Source organism: Diceros bicornis, chromosome 2, assembly GCF_020826845.1.
Source record: "Diceros bicornis minor isolate mBicDic1 chromosome 2, mDicBic1.mat.cur, whole genome shotgun sequence".
NCBI lineage: Eukaryota > Metazoa > Chordata > Mammalia > Perissodactyla > Rhinocerotidae > Diceros > Diceros bicornis.
Genome location: NC_080741.1, coordinates 47,324,877 through 47,337,676, shown reverse-complemented (window position 1 = coordinate 47,337,676; position 12,800 = coordinate 47,324,877). Strand labels below are relative to the sequence as shown.

The following is a 12,800-nucleotide window of genomic DNA, read 5'->3' as shown; positions in this document are numbered from 1 at the left end:
CCTGGTATAAACGTATTGGGTATGCACAGAGAAGTGCTGGTAAATTCACAACAGAATGCCAAATAATTTTCAAAATGGTGGTACCGAATGACACTAGCAATATGAATTTCTAATGATTCATCCCACTCTATTACTTGGTATCATCAGACTCATCTTGAGCTCCCAATTCACACTCCTTTGAAACCCAGAGCACTAGAGAAGAATCCAAGGCACTATTCATTCATTTACTCACCCAAATTATCAAAATAGAGCCAGGCCACAAAGATGAGTAAGACATGAGCCTGCCCTTAGAGAACTAAGTGTAGCACGGAATATGACTGACTGTTTTATGAATCATTTTCCTGTGATTAGGAGACAAATATACACACACTTTAGAGAATCCAGAAAGCACAGAAGGAACAAAAGGAAAATAAAAATCATATGGTATCACATCACCATGATATAACTTTTAAAATGTGAATGTCTAGTCTTTTATCAGTGAGTTACTCCAAGGGCCATCCTCCCATTCAGGATGCCCATTTCATACTTTCTCCTCAACCTCCAATACTCTTCCCTCATCCCACTCACAGCTAATTACATTGCTTCCTATTTCACCGTGAAAATGAAAGCTATCCACATGCTTCCACCACATTTATCTACCCACCAGCATCCACATCCACATATCTGCTTCCCTTCTACAATGGTGGATGAGCTGTCCACGGCAGGCCTTCGACCTGTGCACTTGACCCCAGCCCCCTCACACACTCAAGGACATCAGCCCAGCATATGAGTGTGCTCTCACCTTCTCCAAGTTTCCCCTTCTCCAAAATCTTTCTCATCAGCATGTGGTAATATTCCTCATTTGGGGAAGAGAGGTGGGGGAGTAGGAACATAACCTCCCTCTCTAATGGTCATGTCCAAATGGAACTCCAGATACTCTATGGCCTCCCTCCCAACTGTAGACTCTTCCTCACCTCAATGGATGGCTTCCTTCCACTTACTCTGGCCAAAAACCTTAGATTCATACTAAACTCCTCTCTTTCATACCCCATGTACAATTTGTCAGAAAATCCTGTTAGCTCTACCTTTGAAACATATCTAGAACCCATTTTTCACCACCATCACTGCTACCATCCTGGTCCCAGGCAACATCACCTCTCACCTGGATTATTGCAACTGCCTAATTATTCCTTGTATCCTCCCTTGCTCACCTTTGGCCTACTCTCTACATCACTGTCAGAGTGATCCTGTCTTATCATGCCAATCCTCTACTCAAATCCTAATAGCTTCTCATCACAGTTCAAGTAAAACAAAGCTTAGAAGGCCCTGCATAATCTGGGCCCAGCTACTTCTCTGAACACAGCTCCCAACTCTCCCTGTCCACTTTCTCTACTGCAGTCATGCTCCTGCCTTGAGGCCTTTGTTCTTGCTCATCTCTCTGTACATACGTGAAACATGTGACTATGGTTCTAGTCAAGAAACTACTCTAAACAAAAGCTAATTTAAAGCTTTAGATTTAAAGCTAAATGGATAAGCTGTTCTAAAATCGCCAAGAAAAATGTTCCATAATCTCAGTTGGTAATATTTGTCCATTTACAATCTCAAACCCCTCAAATGCCCAAACCCCTTAAAGCACCACCTAAATACATCTGCTCTTTTATATCCTTAGGAGAATCTCGAAAGCTCCAGGGAAGGGAGGGAAAAAAAAAACAGAATAAATAAGAGCTTTTATCCTGAGATTTTCTGATTTTTATTCTCCCATAACTGTGGAAAATGTTCCCTCCATTACTTTTCTGCTTTTTTTTAAGTATAAGAAGCAAAATAATTTAAAGAAATCACATTAACATAACGAACAAATAAATCACAGACGGTTGGGTTAATAAGCGTCTTGGGAGTACTTCATAGAAAGATCACCTCAGTTTCTGCAGCGCACAGTCCTGATCACAGGCACTCATGAGCATATATTGTGCTTATCCTTTAACAGCCAGCTCACTTTGCTTCCCTATTTTTGTTATGATGTCTATGATAAAGATAAGTTTTTTAAATGAATTTACAATTAGATAACCATTACTCATTTTCCATTTGTACTGTTCTCCCCCGACCCAAGCATTATTCTTTGTATATCATCTACTGACATTTTTCTGTGGCTATTTCAAACTACAAATACAATTATTAATTGTAATTCTCCTCTCCAAGTTGCTGGTCACCCTAGTTCCTGAGTCTGGAAAGTTTTCATTTCAATAGCCAAGTTCAAACTACTCTCGTTTACTGATACAAAGTCTAATAAAAGCAAAACACAGAATACATATTCCTTCTTTTAAACCACCAGCCCCAGAACTCTCAAACAGAGAGAGAATAATTCATTCTAAAGAGTTCATTCTTTAAAAAAACAACAGTCATTCACAACCAGTATTCTAAGATTTTACGTTAATGGGTTTGACTTTGTTACCAAAAGCAATTTCTACTAATTCTAAAATACTCATCTCATGCAATATTTGAGACTGTCTCTAAATGTGCCTTATAATAATATTTAAATAAAGACTGCTAGAAAACTAAAGAGTAATATTATATAAGGATACATCCATGTAATACTGGAAGAGCAAACCGATGGAGCTGAAATGAAGATATACATTATATTTAGGAATAAATATACTTAAAAAATAAATGAAAAGCATTACATAAAAAATATTTATATATGGGGAGGTAATATACAAATATCACAAGGTAGTAAGCTTATGGGTAACTTTCCATTTTCAAGAAATTTTTCTAATGTAACATTGTCTTTTCAATTAAAAAAATTTAAGTATGTGCTACAATCACATGGGCTTGAATATGCACAGATTTTGGAACACTAATAAAACTACATGAAGTTGCAGAATGTTTACCTTCCTCCTTTTTAGTCTTTGCCTACAACTTCACTCCTCCAGGGAAAAGACAGACCCACACTAACTGTAGCTCAAGCTACTTTTCCCAAAAAAGCAAAGCAAATGACAAGAAATAAAGCCATTAGCCAAACCTATTTGCCTAGACTCAATATATTATGCTCCCTCGCTTGGCCTCTGTGTTTGCACCTCATTTGTATAAACTAAGGACAGAGGAAGGTGACATCTATGCACCCTTCTCCTGGGTGACTGAAGGGAATCACATCCCCATTGGAAGACAAATGCAGAGCTCTCCACTGGCCTGGGACTTAGCTCTAGCCTCTCATTTCTCCACTTTTCATCCACCAAGACCCATTCTATCTCTTCTTAAGTATTTTTTCTTTACTGAAGGCTTCTACAGGGAGATCAGAGTAAAATAATTAGGCTTCTTCAACCCACAAAAATGTGAGAAGGTAAACCTGATCAAAGTTTATAAGTTATAAACAGTTAAATTAGAATTACTTATCAAACTCCCTAGTGATTAGGTAGCCATTTTATAATATGTATTCAATTAAAACTTGTACTGTAGGGGCCAGTCTTATGGCGTAGCGGTTAAATGCACGTGCTCTGCTTTGGCAGCCCGGGGTTCACAGGTTCAGATCCCGGACGCGCACCGAAGCACTACTTGTCAAGCCATGCTGTGGCGGCATCCCATATATAAGTGGAAGAAGATGGGCATGGATGTTAGCCCAGGGCCAATCTTCCTCAGAAAAAAGAGGAGGATTGGCATCAGATGTTAGCTCAGAGCTAATCTTCCTCATAAAAAAACAAAACAAACAAACAAAAACTTGTACTGTAACAAGCAAGCAGGTTTTATTTAGTGTACATTACCTCTGGCTGAGCAGAAAGTTCTCTTAGAAGATGACCATTCCATACAAACCGCTGATCTGCCTAAGAGAGAAGTTTTAAAATTAATAAAATATCTCCTGCCAAGTTGAGTTTCTACAGAAAGAAAACTATAACAATCAATGTCTCCACCTGGTGGCTAGAAGGAGGTCTCTTTGATATGCTCCAAACAGAACTCCTCTTCCCCTCAAGTCTGCCTCTCCTCTGCATCTTCCTGTCTTATTGCCTCAAGCCAGACAGAAACCTGGGAGTCCTGTCAGTCTTTCTTTCTCTGATATTTAGTCAATCGTCAAGTCTAAATCTCCTTCCAACTCCATCCCTTCTTCTACATCTGTACTCCCACCACGCCTGGCCAACCCTTGACTCCAGAATAACTACTAAAACAGCTTCTGCCTCAAGTCTTGGCCTTGCCCTTCCCACCCATTCCTCCACATGCTGCCAGCAGGAGTTCTCTAACATTACACGTCTCCTGTCTGCTGGAAATTCTTCACTGGCTCTCTGTCAACTAAAGAACCAAATCTTCACATGACCTTACCAGTCCTGGGATCTGGTAGCCCCTACTTAATTCTCTGATCTCATCTCTGGCCACTCCAACTTTCAAACTATAAATACAGAAGAAGGTCCCTCAACAACTCAGTAGATTAAACCAATTCTCTCCATTGTCTTTATAAAACACCCCAACTGACATTCCCCCACCCAGCCCTCCACAGCTGCAAGTCACACGAGTGGCTCTCACACTTAGCCAGAGATTCAGGTGTGTGTTCCCAATTGGTTTCTGCTGTACTTGTTGTTCATCGTTAAATAATTTTTTAACTAAATATTTTATAAATCAATGAAATATGACTTAAAAACAAACTGTTGTCTCTATAAAGTTGAATGATTTGAATTTAACTTGATAAAAAGGGAAGTTGCTAAAACAAAACTGCTGTTGAATTAAGAGTGGCAGTGGCAACTATAAAAGATTACAGAAACAGTAAAAATCTACAGGACTCTGCAAACAGATTGCTCTGTGTCAAAATCTTTAAAGAGACTCAACTGGAAAGCATTATAGATGTAATTATAAGGAAAGACAATTAGGAATCAAGGAACCAAAAACAAAGAAAAGCCTCTGGTCCTACATCAAAAAATTAACCAATGTAAAATTTTATGTTTTAAGTTAAGATAAAATGTTAAGGTATATATGGTTCATTTATCATTCTTATGATTCCCTATGTTAACTTTAACTGACTCTTCTGATTACCTGACAAAAAATTCCCTTCTCATTCCAACAGATGTGATGGCTTCTTTTACAGTTTAGCCTAATTTTGCCACCATCTCTGCCTAGAACCCTCCCTCTCCCACTGTCATCTGACCAGTAAGGCCTATTCATCATTAAGTCTCAGCTGAAAAGTTACCTTCCTTTGTAAAGTTGTCCCTGACTCCTCAGACAGAGTGAGACCCACCTTCCTTCAGGATCCCACCACACTTTGATACATATCTCCATGACAGCAACTGTCCCTTGTTTTGTGATTACTTGGACTTCCGCTTCCCCAGTAGACTGTAGGCTCCCACCAGGCAGGGGCCATGTCTTTTCATTCGGGGTCCCCTGTGGCTAGGACAGTGCCTGGTATATAGCAGGCATTTGAGAGACATTTGATAAACAAATGCAGAATGTAGCAACTACTTTTTTTTTTTTAATAATTTTATTTATCGCCCCCCCCCGCCCCAAAGCCCCAGTAGATAGTTGTATGTCATAGCTGCACATCCTTCTAGTTGTTGTATGTGGGACACGGCCTCAGCATGGCCGGAGAAGCGGTGCGTCGCTGCGCGCCCGGGATCCGAACCCGGGCCGCCAGCAGCAGAGCGCGCGCACTTAACTGGTAAGCCGCGGGGTCGGCCCATGTAGCAACTACTTTTAAAAGCTACAGTCTCTTGATAGTTAAAAGCCAAATTTCTTGATTGCTTAGCTTACATCTAAATTTACATCTAAGCCTACATACAATTTTACTAGATAGAGTATGAAATCTTAAAAGAGCCGGTTAACTAAAATATTGACTTAGGCTCAACTGTAAGAAATTATCATTTTTATTGGTCAAAACTGGTCAATTACTGGCAATTTCATATGGTCCAACCTTAGGTAACTGACAGCAACCTTTTAACTCTGTCTGCCCCCTAAACACAGCTACTAGGTTTGTTAATAAAAAAAATCAAGGCAGCTGGGCCATCCCGGTGGCATAGTGGTTAAGTTCATGTGCTCTGCTTCAGCAGCCTGGGGTTCACAGATTCAGATCCTGGGCAAGGACCCACGCATTGCTTATAAAACCACGCTGTAGCAGGAGTCCCACATAAAACAGAGGAAGATGGGCACAGATGTTAGCTCAGGGCCAATCTTCCTCACCAAAAAAAAAAAAAAGAAAAGAAATCAAGGCAGCAATTATCCAGGTTCCTGAACAGCAGAAATTTTAAGTTGTGATCATCTGAGGCCTAGTTTTAGAGATACACTCATCTTTAAAAAAGCAAAACAACAAAAAAACCCCACTTAAACAAAAGGATATTTTTCAAGTTCTTAAATCAATAAGTTGTTACTTTTCTAGCTGCAAAATCTATAATGCACTGTAGAAAGAACATCACTTGTTAGAATATTAATTTTATAAGTATAGGTATGTTGCTAATGCTAATAACCATTATACTACAGAATACTGAGAGCTAGAAAACACCAACATATGCATTTAGGCTGGAATTCTGAATACCTACACCAGTGGCTCTCACTCCTGTCTGTGTAACATACAGATTCCGGGGTCCTGAATTTGGGATTGTGATATATATTTGAAAGATGATATGTTTTCAAAGCCCCATACATGATCCTGATACAAGCCAGGATTAAGAAAAATCAATATATATTTTTATGGATGAAATAGAGACATACCCCTTAAAAAAGTAAATAAATAAGTAAAAATAAGTGAAGATTAAGCTTACTCTTTCCAAGAGACTCATTTCTTGAAATTCTGGACTAGTATTGGAGAGCCGCTGCAAAGTATGGGTCAAATCATATGTCGTTGAAAAGTAAAACCCATCCACACTCAAGACATGGTTTATCATCGCTAGGAAAGTTTTATTATCTTGTAACTGTAAACAAAGGGGAAAAAAAAAATCAGTCTATCTCATACTTGAAAAGGAATCTGTCAGCATGAAAAGAGAATGAAAATAAAACCTGTAAGTCCAGCCCTGTTAAATACCACTGACACAAGGACTGGGCCAGGGCAGGGGATGCTCACCATTTCCCAGGACCTAGGACAGTTCCTGACACACAGCTGATGCTCGATAAATAGTGTAGGGTATTATTATACTAATTGATTAGGTTGAACTCTTTCCCTTTGGTATCCTTCACAATTTTTACTCTAATGGGCAGAAGAGTTATTTTAACAAAACATCATCACCTTAGGTTAAGACCTACTGTGTGTCAAATACTTTATCTAGATTCTCTTTCGTCTTCACAACAACCCTGCTAGATTAACGTAATCATCCTCATTTGACAAATGAAAAACATAAATTTATGAGGGGCCCAGTAATGTAGAGAGGAAATAACAAGAGAATAATACCATCCTCATTCTTAAAAAACTTTACAGGTTTGGGCTGGATGGGAAGTAAAATTGAATTCTTTTTTTAAAAAAATAAAGATTAAAAAAAAAAGTCCAGTAAACAGCTAAAAATTATTTCAGCTGGCTTTCCCAATGAATACCAAAATTGACATTTGTTTTTATCCTTGCTTTAAAAAATAATTGTTAATGTGTGGTAATGTTTAATGATTACCAAATGATTAACATGTTAATCTACGTGTTACAAATCTACATACCACAAAATCTTTAATTTGGGCTCAGAAATATTTTTTTTAAAACAAAAGGTACAAGCAAAGCATATGTAGTGAACAATGCTAAAATTAGTTACATAGCCTGACACCAAAGTGTAATAATCAAGACGAAATTGTTCAAGTACACATTACTGGGCTATTAAATGAATACAACCATTTTTATTGCCTTAAAATATCATGTCTCATAGAGAATGAATATATTAACATACACATATAGTAAAAAAGAAATTGTAAATTTAAACTAACTTATGGGGGCCAGCCCAGTGGCACAGCAGTTAAGTTCACGCATTCCGCTTCGGTGGCCTGGGGTTCGCCAGTTCAGATCCTGGGCGTGGACCTACACACTGCTCATCAAGCCATGCTGAGGCAGCGTCCCACATAGAGCAACTAGAAGGATGTACAACTATGACATACAACTACCTACTGGGCCTTTGGGGAGAAAAGAAGGAAAAAGGGAGGGAGATTGGCAACAGATGTTAGCTCAGGGCCAATCTTCCTCAAAAAAATAAAAATAAATAAAGTATAAAAAGCATATCCTACAGTTTCAGTCAATAAGACAGTAGCACTAGGACTAATTTTTTACTGTTTATCACAGGTAAGTTACATGTCTTATAAGTTTTCTTTTAGAAACAAATATTTTTGTAATTTTGGAAGTAAAAATACAACTTAAAAATTTTAAAAAGCAAACACTGTAAATAAGATTACATTAGAAAATCAACACTCAATAGATGTAAATCTCTAAACATAATGTTGACTTAAAAAAAGTAATTTTCGGGGCTGGCCCCCTGGCGTAGTGGTTAAGTTCAGCAGCCTCTGCTTTGGTGGCCCGGGTTCTCTGGTTCAGATCCCAGGTGTGAACCTACACCACTCACCAGCAGCCATGCTGAGACGTAGACCCACATATAAAATAGAGGAAGACTGGCACAGATGTTAGCTCAGGGCTAACCTTTCTCAAGCAGAAAAAGAGAAACACTGGCAACAGACGTTAGCTCAGGGCTAATCTTCCTCACCAAAAAAAAAAAAAGCAATTTTCAAAACTTAGAACAGGATAATGCCATTTAAGTAAGTTTTAAAAAATACTTCAAGCAAAAATAGATACTATTTGACTATGAATACAGGCAGTCTTCATTTTGCATGGTAGGGTGTGACTGTAAAAATGACCATGCTATCTTAATGTTAATAACCCTAAACTATCTAAATAATCAATGGGAAAAATTACAATTATTATATGACCTTTACAAATTTTTTATCAAAACATTAAAAACTCTACTACTCTAAGTTATAAATGTATACGGAAATGAAAAATAGCAAAATTAGTATTTACTTAGTACACTGTAATTTAAAACATTAGAAATATTATGAATTAAAATATTTTATTTCTTATAAAAAATTTATCAAGAGTAGCTTGAACAGTATTTGCCTTCCTATCATGTAACTTATGATACAGAGTATCTTTTTTATACCTTGGCAAATTATCATACACCTAAGTCTGAACCAGCTTCTATCACTTTATCCTTTGCATTTTCAAAGTCATGAAATACCTCCGAGAATTCCTTTAACGTGAAGTTTGTTGCTGGCATTGCTTCCCCTGGGATATCTTCAACCTTTTCATCACAACCGCTTCAACATTAATGTCAATAAATTCACCTTTACTAAGACTTCTTGCTGCGTATCTAGAGTCTCTTGTACAGCAACAGTGTCAGTATTCTCACAGTCAGCTATTTATTCTATATCCCATTAACATTCAACTCGAATTTCAATTCTAGAGTTGTCACTTTCTGTTTCTTTGCACTTTCATCTTTGGTGGGCTCATTCTTTAGTTAATATACCGTGTTAACCAAAATTTAAACCATGTTGTCAGAGAACTGGTATTAACTAAACCATGGTAACTGAAATCCATGCATGTAGGAATCGTGCAAAAGGAGGACTTTTTGAACATATATACACACATATACACACTCTTATATTCACATGTGGTAATAGTGAAGAAAATTTTTCTTCTGAGGAAAGAGGGAATGAAATGGGATGAGTGGAACTTCAAAGGTATCTGATGTTTTATTTCTTTACAAAAAGGATATGAAGTTAAACCTGGGTGTTGAGTACATATGCATTTTCTATTTGTCCTTTTCTCTCCATATGAAATTTCATAATTTAAGAATTGAGTCAGTTTTAAAGAAAAACAAACCAAAGGCAATGAAACATATGAAGGATTTTTAAAAAAAAAAATGCATTTTTATGGCTAGGTATAAAGGTATATAGACCTTGCTCTATGAGTTGCTTAAATAATTAGGCTTAAAAGAAATCCATCATTGGGGTCAGCCCAGTGGCATAGTGGTTAACTCCATGCGCTCTGCTTCGGTGGCCCAGGATTTGCAGGTTTGGATCCCGAGCACGGACCTACGCACTGCTCATCAAGCCATGCTGTGGCAAGCGTCCCACATATAAAATAGAGGAAGATGGGCATGGATGTTAGCCCAGGGCCAATCTTCCTCAGCAAAAAGAGGAAGATGGGCAACAGATGTTAGCTCAGGGCTGATCTTCCTCACAAAAAAAAAAAAAAAAAAAAACAAGAACTCCGTCAAACATTCTTTGTATTTCACCTCCCTCCTCCATCCCCCACCGTACACTTTTGGCTTTTGCAATTAGTAAGTGCTTCCATGTCTTACCTGAATATCAGTTAAGTGCAACATTGTCTTCTTATAAGAAAGGACATCAAAATCCGTTGCTTTCCAGATTACATGATTGAAAAATTCACCTATTTTTGTCTTTTTGGTAATGACAATTAGATAATTACCTACAAAAAGCAAAGCCAAACACACATAAATATAAATAAGGCAACTCTAAAGACAAAAGTAGCAGTGCTTATTGTTTAAACTCTAAAGGCTAGCAGAATGAGACTGTATTGTGCCATATAATAAAAGGCCCATACTTTATTTTTAAGCAATCTTATAATTTACATATAGAAAGACCAGCATTTATTTAGAAAAATTCCTATTGAAAGGTCAAATTTTTTCCCAAAAAGATAAAAGCAAAAGCTTTTGGTAACTAAAAGAGTGATCTTAGCAGATGAAAAGTAGAGACAGAAAACACCTCTCTCTCTGTCATCTGCAAGGCACCCAGGCCTCTGCTAATGCATTTCCCAATGTGCAGTTTAAGTCATCACAGGTCATGAGATGTAACCACTGCAGGACAATGTCCCATCTACACCACCACTCCTATGTCCTTCATGTCATTCTAAATGGTAGAGAAGTGTGCTGGGGCAGTATGACTGCTTACTGCAAAGGCGAGTAGACAAAGATGAGTAGTCTGGAATCGAGGAGCCATCACAGCACCATGCACAAAACTGCTCCTGGCCACTGCCCCCACAAATAAAACAGGGTCAACCTTGACCACTAAATTAATCCTCGAGCTCTATTCAAGATCAACCCACAAGTGCCTATGTACATCTCTCTCCTAGAACTTGTCTAGGAGACAAGTAATTGTACTTGCAGTAATTTACTACTTAAATGCCTCTCTCACTAAACTGTAAACTGCAGGACACAAGGGACTTGCATCTTTTATAACTCAGCATCTAGCACAGTGCCTAATACAATGGAATTTTTTTAAAGTTCGATGAAATGAAATTTAGACAAACAAAATCACTTTCTTAAGAACTGAGAACCAGGTAACATTCTCCAACATGCATTATGTCATACTCAACCCCACAGTGGGGTTGAAGGTATAGAATATTCTGATCTATCAATGCATTAAAATTTTTATTTAAATACTCTTAGAATTTATGAAAAATGTCTAGTTGACTAGAGATTTCAACTCTACAAAATACAAAACATATTTTGTAACACACTAGTTTAGGGAATAATGCCCCAAAAGGGGAGGAGGTAAGGTCTTCCAGTCAAATAAGCTAATTTTGCTACATCCAAAACCAAAACCAAAAACAAAACTGTTTTTTTAATAGAACCTCAGGCTGATAAATTTAACCACTTGCCACTTGGGGTATATCACTTTTAGAAATTAATGACAAATACCTAACCTACAGATTTACTGCCTAAAGCATGATATGAAGTATGCCTTCATCTTATATTCTAATCATGTTAATTTAAGTACCTTCTTTACTCATCTTAGTTTATTTTTTCTTACCTGCCACCAGATGGATTGTGCCCAGTATACCAAATATTGGTCTTGTGACAGCTGAAGGAGGAATATCTTTCTTGACTTTAAAAGAAAAAAGAAAAATCACACAGAAAAAGCTCACCAATAGAAAGAAATTTAGTTTGATTTCAATAGTTACTTCAACTAAATCAATATGTATAATTTGTTCTAAGAAAGCAACATTCCTTCATTAACTTGGGCAGAATATAAAATAAAGATGTCCACATTACATATAAAGGTCTCTGCCTGTCTAGAATATGATGCCAAAAGTAACATGCTTCAGCATCCTCATCAGGTAAATTGCGGGTTATTTCTAACGTCAGTTTCAACCAAATTTATTAGATGTCTTGCCAGAAACTAAGTCCCTATCCCTTTAAGAGAATTAGAAAGTAAATGAAAGGGAGGGTAGAGACAAGATTTTAATCTCTACATGCTATTAGTGGAAAGCAAAAAAAACACTTACCTATCCAGTCTAAGAATGTGGGAAATGGAGGCAAAGATCCAAGGGAGGAAGGAGGAAGGAAAAGCCTCCTCCTCGTGTCTAATAGTAATTTATACAGGTATGTACAGTGAGGCATCACCATAACTGTGATTTTATGAATAATACCTTTATTAATAAGAGTATCTTAGATTACAGGGTTCATTTCACAATTGCTAAACTTTAAGCCACTGTGTTTCACAAAACATATTTTGTAACACACTAGTTTAGGGAATAATGCCCCAAAAGGGGAGGAGGTAAGGTCTTCCAGTCAAATAAGCTAATTTTGCTACATCTGGATTACCTCTATTCCCTCTCCCAGAAAGAGTCACAATGCACAGTGGAAAATAAAGGCTCTGAGAAGGCCTCCAGTAAAAGAAAGTTGTTCCACTGTTTAATTCAAGGTTTCCCAAATTTATGTGGCTATAAAATTTTTCTTTCAGTCACAGTTTAATTATCATCTGGAACTCATTTTGAAACACTGCCATAAACCAAAGTCCTATTTCTTAAAGCACTCCTGTTATTCTGAATTAATTAATTCTGAATTACATCTAAAATTCACTTCTGTTTCTCTCAATAA

The 12,800-nt window shown here is 37.4% G+C and overlaps 1 protein-coding gene across 2 annotated transcripts in view; it reads right to left on the bottom strand.

Annotated features, from left to right (window-relative positions):
- SACM1L (SAC1 like phosphatidylinositide phosphatase) overlaps positions 1 to 12,800 on the bottom strand; it is a 68,685-nt gene that overhangs the window by 30,392 nt on the left and 25,493 nt on the right. The window contains exons 3-7 of one of the 2 annotated variants that reach the window (XM_058556646.1): positions 11,731 to 11,805; positions 10,260 to 10,387; positions 6,702 to 6,851; positions 3,732 to 3,791; positions 2,559 to 2,592 (exon numbers count right to left, since the gene is read on the bottom strand). In XM_058556646.1, coding sequence (XP_058412629.1) covers positions 2,559 to 2,592; positions 3,732 to 3,791; positions 6,702 to 6,851; positions 10,260 to 10,387; positions 11,731 to 11,805 — 447 coding nt within the window. The remainder of the gene's footprint in view (positions 1 to 2,558; positions 2,593 to 3,731; positions 3,792 to 6,701; positions 6,852 to 10,259; positions 10,388 to 11,730; positions 11,806 to 12,800) is intronic. The other variant, XM_058556657.1, reaches the window with a different exon arrangement.